This window comes from Sinocyclocheilus grahami, unplaced genomic scaffold (genome assembly GCF_001515645.1).
Source record: "Sinocyclocheilus grahami isolate Dianchi unplaced genomic scaffold, SAMN03320097.WGS_v1.1 scaffold95.1, whole genome shotgun sequence".
NCBI lineage: Eukaryota > Metazoa > Chordata > Actinopteri > Cypriniformes > Cyprinidae > Sinocyclocheilus > Sinocyclocheilus grahami.
The window spans coordinates 1,521,125-1,542,632 of NW_015505274.1; the positions used below are offsets into that span (position 1 = coordinate 1,521,125).

The window sequence follows — 21,508 nt, forward strand, 5'->3', positions numbered from 1 at the left end:
TAATTTCTTTAAGGAAAGGCAAATCTTGCTTGACTAGATTTTTTTTTCTTTATCGTCTATTCTTTTTGATCATAGTTGTCAGCGGACAATCCTAAATGCGTGTTGTATTTGAGATTGCTCATTTCCAATCATCTGAGCGCGCGCGGCTGGGCGTGGCTCGAGCTGTGATGGACAGGCTGTTTCTCTCGCGCTTTTCCTCGAGCTGCTTGAAAAGCCATGTGTTGCGCTCGCGGTGCGTCAGACTACTGCACTGCCGCTTCTGCAACATGTACCACAAGACGTCAAACAATACAAAACACCTCTGAAATGAGGGTGAGTAACTCCACCTCATCCAAAATCACAGATTATTGTGACTTTCTTTTCTATTGTGAAGTTTCTGCTCGTCAGTGGGAACTTTTAGGTATCTGTGAGGAAGAAAACACTGCGTCTTTATCTGCCTCTAACGCTTCTGAATCATTCTCTTCTGGCAGCGAGTACAAATAACGCAGTTTTGTTTTGTTTTTTTTAATCAACAGATGGCCGTTTTGGCAAATCACAAACTTTGGAGATCCGTGGATTATTGCAAATTGGTTCTTTTACAACTGGACAAGCAGCACAGCGTGACAGACAGACTCATGACATCCTAACTGCTGTCTGGAGGTGTTTCTCAGTGAAGTGTGCAGCAATGGATCCGCTGTACATCGCTATTGAGCTGATGATCGCCGTCCTGTCAATCTCCGGTAATGTGCTGGTGTGCTGGGCTGTGGCCATCAACTCCACTCTCAAGAACGCCACCAATTACTTTCTGGTGTCTCTAGCCGTGGCAGATATTCTGGTTGGCTGTCTTGCCATCCCTTTTGCCATCACTATAAGCATTGGTCTGCGCTCAGACTTCTATGGATGCCTTTTCCTGGCGTGTTTCGTTCTGGTACTGACTCAAAGTTCAATATTTAGTCTTCTGGCGGTTGCCATCGACAGATATCTGGCTGTAAAAATCCCCCTGAGGTGAGTTTTTCCGTTTATTAGCATTTCCTCTCCATCACCACTGAGCGATTCATTACTACCTAGTATGTATGAGTCTTGGTTCTTAAATAAAGCATTACCTCTATATATACAGTTTCACAGCTGCTGCCTTGAAACAAACTTTGACATTTCAAAGACTTCTGACACGTGCACAACATTCCCCGCGTGACACCATGAACCTGTTCTCCGCTGGCTTCTGCATTTTCTTCCCTGAATAAATGATCAGGTAGTGCACTCATTAATATGATATACTTTGTTCATCTCATCTTTATAAACACACAACAAAACGACCAGCATCTTTCCTGAAAGGCTGCTATGTTGAGTAACCACATTCGAGAGCGAGCGAGCAGAAGCCGAGTTTCTCCGATCAATATGTGATGCTCGTGCCTCTGTTGCAATCCGTTCGAAGTTCATCTAGTTTATCGAAGTTGTAACGCTGAAAGACTTCTTCAGGACAGCACGACCAAGCCACACGCAGTCACAAGCTAAACTCGGCTTCCTGAAATGGATATTGGCCTCATTTTCTTAATCTGTGTTAATACGTGAATCTCAAGAGGGCAGTTAAAAAAATGTGATTGTTGTGAAAAAAAGGTTCTTATATATATATATATATATATATATAAATATATATATCAAAATAAATATACAGTATACAAAAGAATACAATGTCGCGCTGAGGCTCACTCTGTCTCTTTGGGAGTCTTCAAAACAAATGAGCGTAACTCAGAAGAAACACACTGAGGTAAAAATTCTGAATGTTTAGTTTATTCATAACATGATATAGTTAAGTAACACCATGACAAGTGCTCAATATTCTCACGACGCAAAAAAAAACCCCATTCAAAACACCTACAGAGTGCACGCATTACGTGACAGAAAAAAAGGAATGACAAAGCAGCATTAGGTTCATTTGAACGATATGAACGGCGTAATCTTGTAAAATCGGAATGTTAAACTGCTCAACATTGAAATGTTGTCAAGCCTTAAGTTCACATTTTAGAGAGGGAGACATCTTTTTACACTGCTGAGTGACACTTGTGCCATCATTCTTCAAAATGAATGGAAACCATGAAAGAAGAAAAGGAATTACATATTGACTGACTGATACACAAACAAGGGTGCATGGGTAATTTCATGCATTCTCTTTCTGCTTCATGCCGTGTAATTACTGAAGCACACTTATGAGACTGAATATTTAGGCCTTGGGTTTCACTTCCACAGCCAACACAGTTAAGTCCTGTGGGAATGCAGTTTTTCTCATTTCACAGTGTTTTTAATGATAGTGTTGAATAAGAAAATGCTTACAGTAGGTGACTTTAATGATAAAGCAATTCAGTGTACTCCAAATCATCTCAGATCCTGGGTGGTCATGTTACTCTCACCATTTCATGGCCAAGATGAACGTATGTTTCTATTTACGCTGTATTTACTGGAAATACAGGGTTTTGGCATGGCTGTCAGTAGATGATCCAAGAGAAACTAAGTTTCCTCACTGTGCTGGCAGACAGTATTCCCCGTTCGGTTTTCATTGACTGGACCACCTCATCTCTCTCTCTCATGCACACATACTCCGCTCATCTGCCTTTTCTCTCCATCTCTCTTTCCGTGTAAAAACATGAAATCTCAGTACTGGCTGTGTTTAGCTACATGTCCACTGACTGAAGGATCTAAATAGGGTTCAAGTTTCCTAAAACAGTAGGCCGCTATTATATAAATGTAAGTGTGGGCTTGAATCAGAAGGTCTTTCCACTGTTGAGCAAAAGAGGCCTAGAGTCACTGGTTATACTGTTAAATATTAAGAGGTGGTTAATGGCTGGACTTTCCCTTTTAGTGGTGCAATCTGTTTGAAAACCATGCAATGAGTTTTTAATAGGGGTGCTCCGATCAGGATTTTTGAGGCCGATCGCCGATCACAGAAAGCAGTATCTGCCGATACCAATCACCGATCTTTTTAAAGCCTTCTTTTGATCATTTATACCCATTTATAGTGATACTCCAATCAGGACTTTTAGACATTTATTCAGGGCCTGAATTTCATTTTTGAAAATGGGGGGAATTCCCCTCTTAGGTGACTCTTGTGAGAGGGGAAGCAGCACGGACTGTGCTTTCACACAGGTGCTCAAGCAAGTGGCAAAACATTTAAACTACTTTTCTTACGTTATCACAAACTTACCATTGATAGAAATAGTCAGCTCCGCTGCCTTTTCTTTTGCATTTAAATCTTTATTACAAGCAATCGTGCGGTTCATAAAGAACTTTGTTTTCCTACCTCCACGAGCGCCATCTATTATTGCCTTGTTTATCTAAAAGTGCTTTTTCCCTTTAAACCTAGCCAAAAAGCCACATGTGTTGACTGTGAAACACAGTAGACTTTAATAATATGCATTTATGGTGTAATTACTACATTTTCGTGTCAATCCATGTTCATATTTACTGCAAACAATGCGATGTTCCTTTAATTCAGCGCTTGCAGCGCAGCAATAGACTCGGTGCGGAAACGATCTCTGCACTGCAGCAGACGCTCCGCACCTGAACGCACTGCCGGACCGCAACCGTGTGCAGTGAACACTTTAATCCGTTAACATGAGCGCAGAAAAAATATGCACCACCTATGCACTGCAAACAGAATAATGTGAACCTGGCGTTATGTGTGTGTGCATGAGCGTACGGCCTCCAGGAGAGCGCGCTGAATGGTTAAACACTGGCAAGAATAAAGTAATGCAATTTATAAACTTTAGAGACGATGTGACACTGCCTCAATTGTGCAAGTGACAATTCCTGTGTCAACTGTGCAGCGTGCAGCTCGCTTATAGACAGACGCAATGTGTGGCGATTTGAAGCCATTTGTGTTTATTTTGAGAGAGAAAGAGAACGCGTGCACAGTGATTCACTCACGAGGTTTTCAAATTACTTTATAAGTTATTTAATGAAAAAATATGCATTATAATTAGTTCACCCGCGCCGGACAGACGGTGCCGCTGCATATCGTGCCAAACCTCTTACGGCAGCGTCATCAGCTTGAGATCGGCCTTTTTAGAGACCGCCGATCAAACATCCCAACGTGATTATCGGCCGATAGTGATCGGTAGCTGATCAATCGGAGCACCCCTAATTTTTAATATACAACCAGATGCTTCGGAGATTTTTTTTCTTCAAAGGGATAGTTCATTTACTCTCCCTCATGTCTTTCCAAACCTTGTATGACATACTTTCTTCTGTGGCTCACAAAAGTATCAAAATTTCCAACATTCTTCAAAATATTTTCTCTTGTTTTCTGCAAAAAAAGAGAGAAAGTCATACAGGTTTGGAATGACATGAAGGTTTGTAAATGCTGACAGAATTTTCATGTTTGGATGAACTACTCATTTTATGTTTTTTATTGAGTCATAAATAACTGAGAACAAAGTGGATTGATGAACTACTGATGCATTACAGGTCAACGTACTAATATTTTTAAATAGTGGGGGAAAAATCCAGTAGTGACACTGAGAATTTAGGACTACTAATCAAATGTCTTCGGCATTCCAAAGGACGTGGAATGCTGTAATTGATGACTTTCTTACTTCTGTGTAACACAAAAGAAGATCATTTATATAATTTTAACTGTCATAGAATGTTTTTGCATTTATAATGAAAGTCAGTGGGGAATTTTAGTATTTATTTCCATTTATTTCCTTCAGCTCGATTTCAATTAACAAAAATATTAGTAGCATTTTTGTTTTAATTAACGATAATAACCCATGCCCCAGAAGAAAGTCATACATGTTTAGAAAAACAACAATTTTAGTTTAATGCATTTACACTGTCATAATATCTAATAAGCCATACCTTTCCCATTTATTCCAACATATCTGGAATGCTGTTTATTTATGTAGTGAACTATTGTTTTAATGCACCTGCTCACACGTGTTAAGAGCAAAGCCGTTGAGACCTTCTCCCTTTAGATCCATTGTGTCAACTGTTTTTACTTAAACTGGAGCCTGTTGGCAGAGCTCTGTGGTCTAAAGCGCAAGCGAGGCAGCTGAAGAATGGAAGGGTTAGAGGAGGGATTTTTGTGTGGAATAGAATGAAGGGGTGAAAGAGAGAGAGATGGGGATGCCAGCGGGTTGTTGTCATGCCACAACTAATCCACTCTTTCCTCCATTCATGTGCCCTGAGAGTAGAGGAGAGCTGGCGTTGAGAAAGAGAAAAACGTGTTAAAGCTGAAAGAAGTGTCCAACAAAAGGAGACTGTGCTCTTGGAGCTAAATGCAATGACATCATGTGTCCTTGCATCTGGAGAAAGAAAAATTAGAGAATAGGTCTACTGATTAAATGTGCTACAAAAATGCCAAGGATGGAGAAAATAATCTGCACAACTAGAAGTTAAAGTAATGTCCTAGCAGTAAGTGCACATGCTCTTCATGTTGAGCCATGATACTGTCAATTCCTGCGACCTTTACCCAAAAAAAAAAAAAAAAGTAAATAAAATTTGATTTAACATTTTTCAGATAACCAGCTCCTTAGAGGAGAGCTCCATCCATGTGTTCCTCTTGACAGGGTCCCTACACAGTGTCCATTGCTCTCTACTCCCTGAGCACGGGAAATCTGTTGAAGTTTACTTCACTTTGGAACATTCATTCACAAATTTGGGCTACGCCACTGCCTGCAGCGTCTTCACACACAGACAAAACTTACTAGAGAAGTGTGAAGTATGACAATGTACCTTTGTAAATAAATACAATTTAAAGGGGTCATATGATGCGATTTCAATTTTTCCTTTCTCTTTGTAGTGTTACAAGCTCTTGGTGCATAGAGAAGATCTGTAAAGTTGCAAAGACTAAAGTCTCAAATCCAAAGAGATATTCTTTATAAAAGTTAAGAGTCAGCCACTCCTACCTAAAACAGCTCGTTCGAACACACCCCCACATATCTACCTCACGATGTGGGAAGATTTGCATAATGCCGCCCAAATGTTCACGCAAAGAAAGAAGGCGTAACTTTTATTTTCACTGTAGTATTGTTGCCACTGCCGCCATGTCCTGAAGACGCCGTGTGTTTAGTTGTGAAAGCGAAACCACTTTGTTTGGTCTTCCAAAAAAGGACGATATCCGCTTCATCATGCCTAGAGCTGATCCGTGCTGTTCGCTGAGGGAATACATCAACTTAGTGCTGTGGATTGCCGGATCGACTTTCACCGTGGACGAAGCCCGGGGTCGTCACATGTGCTTGCTGCTCCTTCGTCGGATCCGCCGGCTGCGCCGTTCTCAACCCCGCCGCCTCAGCTCACGCTAAGCCGGGGCTTCCGCTAGGCCGCTGTGTTTTTCGTTGTGAAAGCGAAACTACTTTGTTTGGTCTTCCAAAAGAGGACACGACAAGAAATCAGTGGTTAAGTTGTATTTACAACACTGTTCCAGAACAGCTCAACCCAAATATTGAGATGTGTGCAGCACATTTTATGGAGGACTGTTTACTAATCCTGGGAAAGTAACGTTAGACTAAAATGCCGGCAGTTCTGACTTACGTAAGTACATTTTAATTTAAAGGATTTGCCACTGATGATTCAAACGCGAGTTTTGGGCAGTGTAGAGTAGCACTTGTTGTTTGTCATTTCTCGGATCACAAATGCAGACAGGGTTTTATGTTTACGCGGCGCGATGCAATGCAACTAAACGCGTGTCTCGTCGCTCCGGCCGGGACACGGCATCAACAGTATGGTGAGGGGCGTAACATTTCCGTCTCACGCTTGAGGTATTCGGCCAATCACAACACACTGGATAGCTGGCCAATCACAGCACACCTCGCTTTTCAGTCCGATGAGCTTTGTAAAAATCGACACGTTTCAAAAAGGCGGGGCATAGAGGAGAAACAATAATGTACAGTATGTGGAAAATATTGTATTTTTTTAACTGCATAAACATTTCATTACACCAAATAATGTTCTTTTTAGCAGCACCATATGCCCCCTTTAAATTCATGTCTCGCACACTTTAATGCCCTTTGAATGGAACATATAAGCTCCCTTCGAACTGAAATCATGACTTGCGTAATCATGCTTGCATAAGATAATGTAGTTCGTTACCTGCGGTCCAACATGATGTTATCTGTCAGTGCTTTCCCAACTCCCTCCATCTGTCACTGGGTCAGCATCACTGATGGCTGTAGCAGCCCAGCAGAAAGGTTGTGGTTGGTGTGATGAATAATGCACCTCAGGCATTACTCACTTCAGTCCATCAGTAGAAGCAGAATCAGAGCTGTCTGAGGATGCCTGATGAAGAGCCTCCAAGTGAAAGCTTGAGCCATCAGTCACATCAGTGTTTATGTGAGGCTCTCTTCCCCTTCACTCGTTTGCCCTCTCCAACCTACTATATATACACAGTGACCTCAAGAAGTAGTTGAACACAAACGTTCATCAGATTTATAACATTATATACATACATACATAACATACATCTAATGGCTAGTGCAAAGAAATGATGCACAAGCTTTCGTCAGAACTTACTTTTTTGCAAAGATTTTTAACTAGCTGGTGTTGCAGTGATTGTTAGTGGATGTATGAAGTCAGTTCTCCTCAAGTTCATACAGGTGTCCTATCAGAGTAACCACAGGTGTAGCTCATCACATGAACAGCACTCTGAACATGATCTGCTTATGTACTGATGACAACTAGGGATGTTCATTTTAACCGTTTAACTGACCGTAAGACTTTTGACCGATTAATACAATCAGTTAAACGGTTTAAAAAGACATTTAATTATTATTTTTTTCAGTACTTTATCAAAATATTTTAAAAGGTTTGATGCATGGTTAAAATACCCTACTCGTATAAAAAAAGTGTGTTTTTTAGGGGGGAAAACATAAGTCGCGTATAAGTCACATTTTATTATTTCATTCAGAAATAGGCCTAATGCCAACACGAAATGTTTACAAACATTATAATAAACACTGTAAACATAGCTAGGCTATTTTAGTTCCCTCACTCCACAACAAATCCTTTCAATTAACAGTATTTAGAAAAGAACAAGAATTAAAAATATAAGAAGCTATAGAAATATAAACGACAAGCCAAAATGAATTCATTTAGGTTAAAACGAAACTGAAACCAACGTTGGGTCTCTCATTCCACACAAAATCAAATGTTTCTGTATTTGTGATGTATTTGAATGGCAAATTATTATTTATTATGTAAATGTTTTGCATAACATCATGGCAGTACTGTGATAACACTTAACGGCACAGATTGATGTGGTGTTGTTTTTATCCATATGTTTAACTGACTGTATTTTATTAGATAATGAACAGGCTGCATCGTCAAGGTAGCAACGCTTAACTGTGTGCGCGCATGCGGCGCCAGCGCAATCACTTGAATTCTCTCCTTCTAACAGTGAAAGAAACTACTCCTTTTAGTCCTAAAGATAATCAGAATTGTAAAAGGTTTGCCTTTATTTGGGTACATTAACAATAAAAACAAATCTTTGTGCTTTTGTAAAATAAGCCTAAAGAAAAATAGGATGCCGCTTTCTGTCGTCTGTTTCCTTTCGCGCAGCACAAAAATGAACCGAAACTCTGCTTACTAGGCTACTTGTTGCACAGTTTTTTCTTTCATTTTCTTAATTTATTACCGTATTGGCCCGAATATAAGACGACCCTGATTATAAGACGACCCGGTCAAAACGGTATATAAGTAAAAAAATATGTTTCTCATATAGGCCTATTTATTCGTTATATAGCCTAGCTTTATTATGTTTTTCTCTGCTCGCAGAAGCGTTGCAGGTGCGTGATGTGATATGAAGACCATGTGAATCCTCATGTTCTGTTGTTTGCTGCTTTTTGCACATGTAAAATTAATCCCCGGGAAACAAATGTTCGTATTTTTTAACAGGTCACAGACACTTATCCTTTCTAATTTAATTCAATTTTAATTTAAAATAATCTTGTCTGTTAATGGTTAACGAGCGTCGGTTGTCGGTTAGGAAAAATAACCGAAATGAACATCCCTAATGACAACCACAATGCAGCCTTTTCTTTTTGTTAGTGTATTTATTTATTTTGAACAGTGCATTGGCTGTTTTATATGGAAGCCCTGCCTCAGAATAGATGATATATTTTTTTACTCTGAGGCTGAAAGTTTTTGCTATTTAATGAAATTAATATATAAACAGTGGGATCCAAAATTCTAGGAGCAAACTGAAATTTATGATTCAAAATGCAATTTAAACCTGGAAATAAACTAAGTTTTAGAATTTGGATCAATTTAAAGCAAAAATGTATGAAAGTTTGTTTTCACCACAGGATAAAAAAACCTAAATAAAAAGATAATTGCAACTTTATCTCACAAAATTGAGAGATATAAACTAAGATATGTGAAATATAAACTCAAACTCAACTTTTTTCCCCCTCACAATTCCGAGTTTACATCTTGCAATTTAGATTTTTGTCTCTGAATTCTGAGTTTACATCTTCTAATTATGTTTCCACCACGGAATAAAAAATAACGTTACTTTTTATCTCACAATTCCGACTTCTGAGAATTGTGAGTTTATATCTAGCAACTCTGAATTCTGATTGAGTGAGATATAAACTTGTGGGGAGGGGAGGGGGGGGGGGAGTCAGAAATGTGATGTAAAAAGTTGCAATTACCTTTTTTATTTATTAGTTTTTTAACCCATTGCAGAAAAAAGCTTCCATAGAAATGTGTCTTAAAGGGTTAGTTAACACAAAAATGGAAATTAGCCCATGAATTACTCACCCTCAAGGCATCCTAGGTGTATATGACTTTCTTCTTTCAGATGAATCCAGTCAGAGTTATATTAAAAATTGACTTTGATCTTCCAAGATGTTTAATGGCAGTCAACGGGTGTTGCAGTTTATCAGTCCAAAAGAAGTGAAATAAAGTGCATCCATCCATAATAAAAAAGTGCCTCACAAGGCTGCGGGGGGTGAACAAAGACTCCGGGCAGATGACGTATGAGGTCGGCTTTGTGCATGCGCCGCTCAGAAGTGACGAACGTGGAAGCGCAGCGGAGAAATTAAAACAAAACAACGGTCACGAATTAGAAGTACAAAATGAGGATTTGTAAAGAAGAATGTCAGAGGATTTCGATATAAGCCAAGAGGAGACTGGTTTTGCTTTGCTAAAGTAAGGAGACGTTGCTTCTTTTGATCCTGTAAACAAACGTTGGTTTTCACGAGACTCACCGGCGCATGCGCAACGCTGAACTCGTACGTCATGCTCCCGGAACTGCTTCCGTGTACAACTGTTGGCGCAAGCAACATTTAAGTGATTATTACGTTTTGAATATGGATATTTTTCTTACAAAAATGCATCGAGTCGCTACAAGAGGTCAGTCTGTTACTTCACTCCCCGGAGACGTGTGAGGCACTTTTTTATTATGCATGGATGCGCTTTATTTCACTTCTTTTGGACTGATGAACTGCAACACCCGCTGACTGCCATTAAACAACTTGAAAGATCAAAGTCAATTTTTAATATAACTCCGATTGGATTCATCTGAAAGAAGGAAGTCATATACGCCTAGGATGGCTTGAGGGTGAGTAAATAATGGGCTAATTTCATTTTTGGGTGAACTATCCCTTTAATATGAAGAAAAAAAATATTCTGCAATATTTCTAGGTCACTAATAAAAAAAAGTAGATTTGTGACATTGATCATGTGGCTTTTGTACAGACTAATGCAAGTAAATTCAAAATACAAGCATTTTTGCTAGTGATCTCAGACTTTTGGACCCCAGTGTATAGTGAACTTAACCATCACAAGACAAAATTTTAGCTAAGTTCAAATTTGCCAAGTTAATCATCTTTGTTCTACGTCCACTCATCTGCACAGGTATAAGGAGCTTGTCACAGGGAAAAGGGCAAGAGAGATCATTGCCATTTTATGGATCTTATCCTTCATCATTGGACTCATTCCATTCGTGGGCTGGAACCATAAAGACTTGACCTGTTTCAGAAACGAAAGCAGCTTTATACAGACCAGCAACAGCAGTGATGCCGCTCAGATGGAAACGGGCTTCTTGCAAAGCTGCTGCCTCGAGTGCTTCTTCGAGAACGTAGTGGACATGAGTTACATGGTGTACTTCAACTTCTTCGGTTGCGTGCTGCCACCTCTGCTCATCATGCTGGGCATTTACGTCAAGATCTTCACGGTGGCGCGTAAACAGCTACGTCAGATCGAGCTCAAATGCAGCGTGAATAACGGTGAGAATCACCACCACAGCCTGCTGCAGCGGGAGATTCGTGCCGCCAAATCGCTCTCCATCATCGTGGGCTTGTTCGCTCTCTGCTGGCTGCCCGTGCACATCTTGAACTGCCTCACTCTGTTCTACACCGAGCTGGAAAAGCCCATCTTTATCATGAACATCGCCATCATCCTCTCGCATGCCAACTCCGCCGTCAATCCCATTATCTACGCCTACCGCATCCAGGACTTCAGAGTCACTTTTAGGAAGATTCTGAACCGGCATTTCTTTTGTCGACGGGATGAGTTGTATCGCAGCTCCAATGGAAGCAGCCGTCACAGAGACCAGATTACAATGACCATCGACCCTCTACTTTAGATGTATTTGTCAAAATATATGAGAGAAATGTTTACAGACCAAAGAACTGCAAACAGCATGATCTTGTATTAAGATGATATCTAGCAAGACCCACTTTTCATGAAGCCATTGTGGACACGATTGAACATTGAGGATTTAACATTGAACTGTGAAAAAAAAAAAACTACCACTACAAATGTGGAAATATTGCATTTCAGATTGCATTTCCAAGCACTAAGAAACTTTCTCAGCAGCTTTAGGTCAAGCCTTATCGCAGGAATGAAAGCTAAGAGCGGTCAGTGAGCCTCTGAAGTGCTGAACTGAACCATGTATGAGAAACCTACACGAAGATCCTGCAGAAAAATAAAACTGTAATTTTGGGCAGCTTTAGTTAAATCTTTAATGATCTCTTGTCTGTAGAACAGCCCAGAGGAACAAGCTGAATTCATAAGGCACATCAGCTGAATACGCCACCATGGAACAAGGAACACAAAGAAACTATTTCCGAATGCTTGAATGTATTAGTTTCTTTTGTTTTTTTTACAGAGGAGATGGCTGGTTTAGACGGCTCAGGAACACAAGGTAAAAGCAAATTTAAGAACCCATAATAGAAAGAAATCATAAAATGATTTTGTGCACACCCAAATATGAAAAATTACCCCACTTTTCAGTTTTTTCATCACTTCAAAAGGCACCACTGGTCCATTCACAGCTCAGTTAACCCAACCCAACTCAAGTTCATATGTGAGACCAAAATGACTCCCACAGATACTCTGTACAGTGACCCCAATAGTATTTGGACAGGCTCACCTCAAAATGTGTTGCATTACATAACAAAAAGTGTCCCAATACTCTGTCTGAATTTTTATTTCATATTGTTTTATAGTTTATAACTAAAAAACATAGCTATGTTTCTTTAAAATAAATGGCACCTTGATGTTTTGTTATCTAATGCAATTACATTCAGACATTTGTAAATGTTGCTGAAGTGTACAAATACTTTTTGGGTCAGTCTGTTACTAAATGACCATTACACTCTCTTTCTTGCATCTACACAGTGTGTCCAAAACCTGAGACAACTAGTGAAAATACCTTTTTTATACTCTGCATTGTATTATCTTATTCATTATATTATCAGAAGTTGAGCTGCATGAACTTCTTAAGCTTGTCAGACCTGATGATCATGTTCTCCAGTATGATTTGAAATGAACCAAGGAACATCTTGAGCTTCATTGAAAGAACATCTGATTGTCTATACCAGGGGTAGGCAAGTTCGGTCCTAGAGAGCCTCAGTCCTGCAGAGTTCATCTCCAACCCTGAAAACAAAAACTCACCTGCCTATAGCCTTAGTAATCCTGAAGACATTGATTAGATTGTTCAGGTGTGTTTGATTAGGGTTGGAGCTGAACTCTGCAGGACTGCGGCTCTCTAGGACCGAACTTGCCAACCCCTGATCTATACAGACTCACATTATCAATGTCACTCATATACTTACTTAATATGTAAAAAAAAAAAAAAAAAAAGGTGCAGAACCTGAAATGTTCATTTTATCTCAGGTTCTATGTTTAAACTTATATTTTAATTTATTTCAAAGAGTAGAAAAAAAACATTCAATTTAGAACCTGTTTATTAGTTTAATTTAGATTTGAATCCCAGGTTTTCACTGTGGTCTGAGATGTTTGGAGCTCACTGTGATATCAGTGTCCTCAGATTTCTGATTTCTGTCTGCTAATGTGTCACAGCCCTTAGGAATCAGTTTGTTGTTGAATGTCTGACTGTGACAAGCTACCCAGACCAAACCAACAGCAGCTGACCTGGAGCAAAGACTGTCTCCTCTGGAGAGAGATTTACAGTGTCACCACCAGAGCTGGACAGTTTATAACAATCTGTAGTGTCAATACTGCCACTCTCTTCTATTAATCACCAACCACCGTTACAGTATAACTACAGCTCTAGAGAGAGGTCTGCTCTTCATTCATCAGTGCCTTTACTGGCTCATCTAGACTACATTTTGATGAATCGCAATTATGATTATAAAATGATTAAAAGCTCAGAGCTCTTGGCACAGTGATTAGAGCACATGCTCCTCAGACATTGAGCCTTGGAAATGTAGGTTTTAGTCATCCCATTTTAGAAGAAGGTTTCCTCATCCCAATCTCCATCTCTCACCAATTATTTCTCCCTCCACTATATGTCTGTCCAGTTAAATAGGCAAAATAAAGCTATATTTAGTGTGTCATCTTACACTCCTTTTTATGTCAGGTTATGCTTTAACCAGACCAAGTGTAGGTCATGTCAATGCCTTAAACTCTTCTTTTATTGAGCATTGGTCATAAAAAGTTAAAGCAACATCAAACATTTTTGCACTTTTTCCAGTTTGGCTCGGTTTAAAAAACTTTTATTGATGTTTGGATGGTTTATTCAATGTCTTTTTGTGCATGTTTGATTGTTTTGGCATCAAATTTTTTTTTGCATTGTTAGGTTTTTATAATAAGCTGATTTTAGACTCAAGTCACTAGGTATATTTACTGTGTGAATGAATGCAATCCGATTTAAGATTCTGAAAGCTCTTTATATAAACCCTAAAAGATGCAATCTAATTCACATATTTGTTTACATGTGCATTACATGCATTCCACACAAAACTTCAGCGCACGCGCAGCGATCGGTCGCTCCGTTTAGAACTGAAGACACCGCGATAAAGTCACTGGAACTACAGTGAGCATCGTTGTGCTTTTTTTTTTACCTTGATGACATAACCAAAAAGAAAGCTGTCAAACTACTTTTTTTTTTTTTTTACTACTAAAGACAAACTTTTTTAGTAGTTTATAAGAAATAAGAAGTAATGAAACACACTCGCATCATGGCACTGCACCTGTTTTTATTTAGAACTGAAGACACCGCGATAAAGTCACTGGAACTACAGTGAGCATCGTTGTGCTTTTTTTTTTACCTTGATGACATAACCAAAAAGAAAGCTGTCAAAAAACTTTTTTTTTTTTTTACTACTAAAGACAAACTTTTTTAGTAGTTTATAAGAAATAAGAAGTAATGAAACACATCCTCGCATCATGGCACTGCACCTGTTTTTGAATCTGATTTAAATACCCGATTCCGAGTTCCCTTTTGGGCGCATTTACACTGGCACAAAAAATCATATTTTTTGCTCACATCTGACACAGATCGGAATTTGTTGCACGTGTGTAAACACAAAAATCCACATGAGATCAGATTTTTTTTGCATCCTGAGCCACTTCCAAATGTGGTTTTAAATCAGATACATATCCGATATCTGGACATCCGACCTACGTCTAAACACAAAAATCCACATGAGATCAGATTTTTTTTGCATCCTGAGCCACTTCCAAATGTGGTTTTAAATCAGATACATATCCGATATCTGGACATCCGACCTACGTCTAAACACAAAAATCCGATTCCCTGCAGAACTCCCAATGCGAGGGCGACATGTTTGCCCATAAAGTTTGTGTTTTAATGCCGATGTGCTGTTTGCGCTTGCATTTTATTGAAATGGAAACTTTATATAGGTAAACAATTGTACATTCAGGAGCTGGTTTTCAACCCCATGAATTATATAAAAACAACAGCTAAAAGCTACATTATATTTCTCAGCAATGAGGTGATAACTTAGCAGTTTTTGTAATTAAACCAACAAGCTTCACACTCACTCGCACGTTCTCTTTCTCTCTCATTAATGAATTTGAATTAATTTCAATAAATATCATCTTGGCGCTACTTTATTTGACTAAAGAATTCTACCTCTAACGAGCTGTAGATAAAATAGCCTAACAAATTAAAATTACCGTTATTTTCTGTTATTTATCCGTTCAGTCAGATTTTGTGCTGCAAAACATGACGTGAATTATATAAATAATTTTAATAGCACGGCCATTCAAAACCCGAGGGTCTACCATGTGCATAGTAAAGCAAAGCAATAACTGCAGACAATCATTTTGGGCGGGAATTAATTTAAACACAGATATCGGATACCAGTCGTGTCTAATGTGAATGTAAACAGGCGGGATATGGTCAAAAGATCGGATCTGTGCATTAAGACTTGCAGTGTAAATGCAGCCTTTGAATGGATTTTGAGTCTACACTTTTTTCAATCCAACTCATTGAGATCAGTTGAGGTGTTACCATGAATGCTTTTCAGTCCGACTTGGCCATTATAAACGGATTATTTGAGGGCATGTAAATGTAGCTATTGGTTTATTGGCTATCTGAAGCATTTAAAAAATAAGGACACATAACTTATGGTCTAACATGACCATAATTTAATCAGCCCACATTTAGAAGTAATTTTGAAATCAAGAGAATGTATGTATATGCTTTTTTGGTCGTGAATTGTAACTGTGTCCAGGTGTGATGTGACAAAGCAGCAAGCAGTAAATCTAGGGTGACCATACGTCCTCCTCCAGGACATGTCTGGGAAAAAGAGGATGTATGGTAATCCCAAAGTAAATCTGAGGGGATTTTTTTGTGTTTTTTCCCCCCATAACTGTGATGATTGGCAGACATTTGTCATTTACTTGATTTTTATTTCTGTAACCCTGTCCAGAGTGAATGTTCATTAGTCCAAAATCCAGCTCCTCATACTATATTTTTGGGTGAACTATTCCTTTGGTACCCGACTCAAGCTGACAGATGCACTGATGTGTTTGTCCCTGACAGTGACATGCCTTCCCCAACCACAGCTGTGCCAACGGTTTCTATTTATTGAGGGGAAGAAAGCCGTTCTTGAGCAGTATTTTTGTGTTTTGTAGTCTCTAAATGATGTAAATGTACAGATATCTGTTACTGTTTGCAAGGGCTAAAACTAAAGGAGTGAGCCAGACATTTTGGACATTCCAATGGAGACGAATCTGTACTGCACTGCAACTGTGTTAGCTGATGTTTTATTCCTTTACTGAAGTACTTTCTGTTGAAAGCAGTAAAACAAAAGGCCTTTTCTTAACCAGTCAAGTGCACCTGAATTTTATGCTTGCCTTTGGAGCAAACAGAAAAGAGTTTGTGCTTTTAAATGTGTATGTTTTTGATGTGTGTATTTGTCACTTATCTACATACACGGTGATGTTCTCTTGTATGTGTTGAAAGAAAATAGTTTCATGACAAAAACCTTTAGCATCAAAATGGAGTCTTGTTATTTAACATGAATAAATATCTATGTATGGTGAATTATTTTATTAATAAAAGATGTTTATATATCTTTTGTGCCCTCTTTATATGAAAGTTGGACAGTTTTAGCTCAGCTCAACTGTGCTGCTGAATATCAACAGCCGTTTATTCAGAACTAAAGTGTGTCTGTATGTGTGTGTTGTGAGAAACTGCACATGCAGCCTTTGTTCAAATAAACACACTTCTACCAGAGTCAAAGCCACAAAGTCCAAGAATCTAGCCGAGCTGATATACTGTTTTCATTCATTTGGCAGTTACCATATTCCAGTTCCCTAAATTATAAACACTAATAATTTCATTATTAAATACCACATTCTCAAACACTTAAACACATTGCAAAAACACAAAAACTGATACTTAGTTTATCTACAGTTTGCCATCCATAAATGTGCAGAAACATAATACAATATGAATTGTACACAGACTGAAAATGTAACCAGTGTCACTGTCAAGCAAACACTAGTCAGGTTGTAAACTTTGCACAATGCAATGTAGGTTTCTATTTTCCATTGCTAAACCCTCCGCTGAATATGGTGGAAGTAATATCTTACAGGATGACAGATGAGGTTTGGATACGCAATCACCCAAAACGTGGAAACTGAAATTGACACATACATTATATCAGCACAGGTGGAGCAAGACACATTGCATATCCATACATTTATTTCAGTATGATCTGCTTTCTGTGTTCTTTCTCGTTTCATTTTTAGTATTTCAATTAGCAAAACCTCTTCCTTTAACTTTTCGATTAAAAAAGATACCTTGTGAATATTGTAACAAAAAATCCTTATAAAAAGCCATGTTTTGACCACAGGATGTTTACAACAGAATTAGAATTACAATAGGACTACAACAGAATAAAGGCAAAATGTATACTGCATATTAAATGCTAAATATACAGCAAATACAAAATATATACTGTAAAAAACAACTTATGACATTCATTTATTCTTTTTAGAAAGCATGATAAAATACAGCTACTTGAATGTTTAATAGTTCAAAACAAGCCTTGTGGTCTCATAGTTTGTTGCTGAGAGTCAGTCAAGGGTGCCGAACCTTCAAACAAACGGAAACGCCAAAAATAAACGCCATCGTACTCAATGAACAGATGTACATTCTCTGGCAACTGATAAAGTATTTTGCATACACAAACATCTGGTATTTAGGGACATAGCTCTGCTTATTTATTTACTTTCACAGCAATGTTTAATATTCTACGACAGATCATCTCTCTTTAAAAAAAGAATACTGGGTTTTAATTTAAATACACAACATTTCCCAAAAGATGAGTCCATTCTAATGACTATAAATATCTAAATTCCTGCATGGGTGTTCTAACCAGAGTCTCTCTCTACTCCACGATCAGTTATTTATGTGCTGGCCTCAGCTTACCCTGAGAGAATGTGGGTCATCAGCTGATCTGAGACCTGCTCCTGCTGCCACAAACCCATGGCCTGACTCAGGCAGGCAGCCAGGAGGTGCTTACACTAGAGAACACAGATACGCAAAACGGTTCAATCATGCTATTCTCACACTAGTTTGGTTATACACTCTCAGAAAAAAAGGTACAGAAGCTGTCACTGGGGTGGTACCTTTTCAAAAGGCACACCTTTGTACCTAAAGAGTCCGAAGACAGGACTCTTTAGGTACAAGACAGGATACAGGTTTAACTCATTTGAAATACTAATGCTTAATGTTACACTGTCAAATATGCAAAAGAAATCTATCGTATCTCTTGCTCTGGCTACTGTGTATAGACCACCAGGGCCGTAAGAGTCCATATTGGTACCTTAAAGGTACAAATTAGTACCTAAAATAGGGCTGGGCGATACAGCTAAAAAATGTATCAACAATATAATGTTTCATATCGTTCGGTATCGATAATTATTGACAATTTTTTATAACCGTTTTTAAAGCAGAGAAATAGAAAAAAAAAGTTAAAATTTAACCACTGTATTTTTAAATTAACCCAATTTATTGAGACAAACAACAAATATTTTTTGTTTTAACAGTCAAACACACAATAAAAATTAAACAAATATCTAATTTCTAATGTTTTATATGCCGATTAAATAAGTTTTAAGGAAACTTTTGGCTTGTCTCTCGAGGCCACAGGAGGGCGCCATTCACTCAGATTGTATTTGAAAACATATGAGACGCAGTGAAGAGGAATAAACCTCCACAAATTTGCGACGTGTTTTCTAAAAGTTTAAACTGTTTTAACATTGCATAGCTACATCTCTTGTGTGACACAAGTGCAGCAGTCATATTTGTCCGTCTAAAAAATACGCTGAATATGCGTTCTGTGTGAATGGCTTGGTTTCAGTTTTCACCTAATCAAGATCTTCTAAGCATTGAACTTCTATATTTCTCTAATATTTTGAATGAATAATGCAGCAGCGGCACGTCTCGTGGGCTAGACTAACAAAACATTAAAATGCAACATCGTCACTTGCATCATCATCACCGCATTCCTTGATGCACAGCTAACATTTGATTGTACTATTTTTGTAATCAAATGCAAATGTTTATTTTAAATTCGACTAATATTCATTTTTTTATTCATAATCTCCTCATCACTGGCAGGCACAGCACTCATTTCAGCATGTGTTCATGTTTGTGTGTGCTGTCTGCGTCACTCAGAGCACGTACCTATATTGCTACTATATCGAAAAATTTATCGTCGTGTACCGTCGATAAATATCGATACCGTTTTATCGCCCAGGCCTAGCCTAAAGTGTACATATTATTAGTACCTAAAAGGTACAAAAGTGCACCTTTTTAACAGTGACAGCTTCTGTACACCCAGCCCCCCCCCCCACAGAGTGTATATAGAGTATAGAAACAGTATCGGTTCAAGATCAGATATGTTATGTTTCACATTAATATTTATTGTGCGTAATGATAAAAACTTCACAAAGCAGCCATCTGTTTTCGATTTATGGTGACTGCAAACATGAAAAATGCATCAGCGGTAGGGTTGGGTATCGTTAGAATTTGATCGATTCCGGTTCCGCTTATCGATTCCTAGTTTCGATTCCAATAAGATAAAAAATGTAATATAATATAAAAAAATTAAGTCAAACATTTAGATGATGTCAAACATGTCTTTTTACAAAGCATTCTGTTGCAGCTGAATAACACGAGCAAAAATCAGCAGCCTACAGAACACTGCAAGAGGAATTTTGCCTATGCTTAAAAAACAACCACAGCAAAAACAACTAGATTCATATAAATTTCAAATATTAAAATGTTAGACAAGTAAACAAATCACTGTAATTAACGTTTTAAAAACACTGCATAGTTTTCTTTTCATAAATACAATATAGATTAATCAATTAAAGTTATTAAATATATTCAGTCAAGATCAGTTAATGATTTTCTTTTGTTCTATGATTAACATTAATGAGAGGCAGCGCGTTTATTAGGCTGCTGTCTCTTTAACACAGAACGCACACAGATCTAAAAATACTGTACATGTATGTTTTCTTTCTCATCTGTTTACGTTCACGTAAGACAAAAACGGCTGCGTTTATGATGATATACTGATGTAGTTTTCTGCATATTGGTCGACAAATATGAAAAAAGTCGGTTTCGGCCAGGAACAACCTTTTCTACAGTGGAAATACACGGAACGGTTCGAGAACGGACACAAACCGTGAACCTCTCTTCTCGCGCTTCGTGTACGCTACAAGCAAACAGGGCGCAAGTTCTTTCTGTTCCTGTACTTAAATCGTTTTTAAATCACATTAAAATGCGAACGCAGATATCGTTAAGCAGAATCGAAATGTGCGCGTCTTATCGAATACCCGGTTCTAAAATGGAACCGGTTTTCGATACCCAAACCTAATCAGCGGGATGCACATTCACCATGGCTAGACGGTCATCACATTACGGAAATATAAACAGGATTACAATAAAGGAGAATATTAGTGTTGCCCAAAACAAGATGACTGACAATAAAACTGCTGAAAAGGGGAGAAAAGATGCACTTAACAGGAGGTATTAATGGTGGCTTTATACTAGTGCTGGGCGGTATGACCAAAAATTTATATCACGGTATTTTTCAAAATTATACCGGTTACACGGTACATGACGGTATTTTTTTTTTCATGCATGTTAACCATATTTTCTACTGATTGAGAGAGGAAATACTGCAGTATATTGACCCTATTTTACTGTCATGATCAGTGAATATTGTCAAAAAATACCACACTAAATAGTGACTAAACACGACCCCTTTTAATACATGTTAACCAGGAGTCACTCTCATTTATAATCGCAGCATCGTCTGATGAAATCAACATGCATCTACACTAAAGAGAGGCTATGCGTCGTTTTGGCTTTATTACTTTTTTGTCTCATGCAGCGCACTGCCTGCGTCTGAGTAACAAACTAAAAACAACAACAAACAAAAAAGTGCATGTGATATTAACAGACGAACTACGCTCATATTTATAATTCCAAACAATCAGTAAGCAACAGGTGCTAGGAAACGCTGTTTTGTACTCATTTATTGACGAGTCGGCTGCGGTGCGGCCAACTGAATGCGCTGCTTCTCTGCCGCTCACTGCACAGAACAGACGCCGAGAGACGTGACACTTCTCCGGGAAAGTCAGACCTCGCGTTCGCGGGACAGCACTGGCGAAATCTTCCAACTGAACCATAGCTAAGGTTTATCCAAAAAAGTCGCTAGGTTTGTCAGTATGAATATTCTATGGAAAAAAGCAGCTAAAAGGGTCTGAAAGTTGCTAAATCTAGTGCTAAAGTCGC

At 38.4% G+C, this 21,508-nt stretch overlaps 2 protein-coding genes across 3 annotated transcripts in view; one reads left to right on the forward strand and one right to left on the reverse strand.

The window, feature by feature from the left end:
* Positions 1 to 532: 532 nt before the first annotated feature.
* On the forward strand, positions 533 to 13,804 carry LOC107587731 (adenosine receptor A2b-like). 2 transcript variants are annotated; one of them, XR_001609502.1, is made up of 3 exons: positions 533 to 984; positions 10,828 to 12,118; positions 13,279 to 13,804. XR_001609502.1 is itself a non-coding variant. In XM_016275613.1 (2 exons), the coding sequence occupies exons 1-2, from the start codon at positions 665 to 667 to the stop codon at positions 11,555 to 11,557; spliced, it is 1,050 nt and encodes a 349-aa protein (XP_016131099.1). In that variant the 5' UTR covers positions 533 to 664; the 3' UTR covers positions 11,558 to 12,357. The 2 variants fall into 2 exon arrangements, 1 of the variants encoding a protein (XP_016131099.1); XM_016275613.1 differs by lacking the exon at positions 13,279 to 13,804 and having other exon boundaries at positions 10,828 to 12,357.
* A 3,945-nt stretch (positions 13,805 to 17,749) lies between these two features.
* Positions 17,750 to 21,508, reverse strand: part of LOC107587732 (zinc finger SWIM domain-containing protein 7-like) — a 39,442-nt gene continuing 35,683 nt past the window's right edge. The window contains exons 6-7 of the mRNA XM_016275615.1: positions 18,128 to 18,222; positions 17,750 to 17,791 (exon numbers count right to left, since the gene is read on the reverse strand). Of these exons, the coding sequence (XP_016131101.1) occupies positions 17,773 to 17,791; positions 18,128 to 18,222 (114 nt within the window). The 3' untranslated portion in view covers positions 17,750 to 17,772. The remainder of the gene's footprint in view (positions 17,792 to 18,127; positions 18,223 to 21,508) is intronic.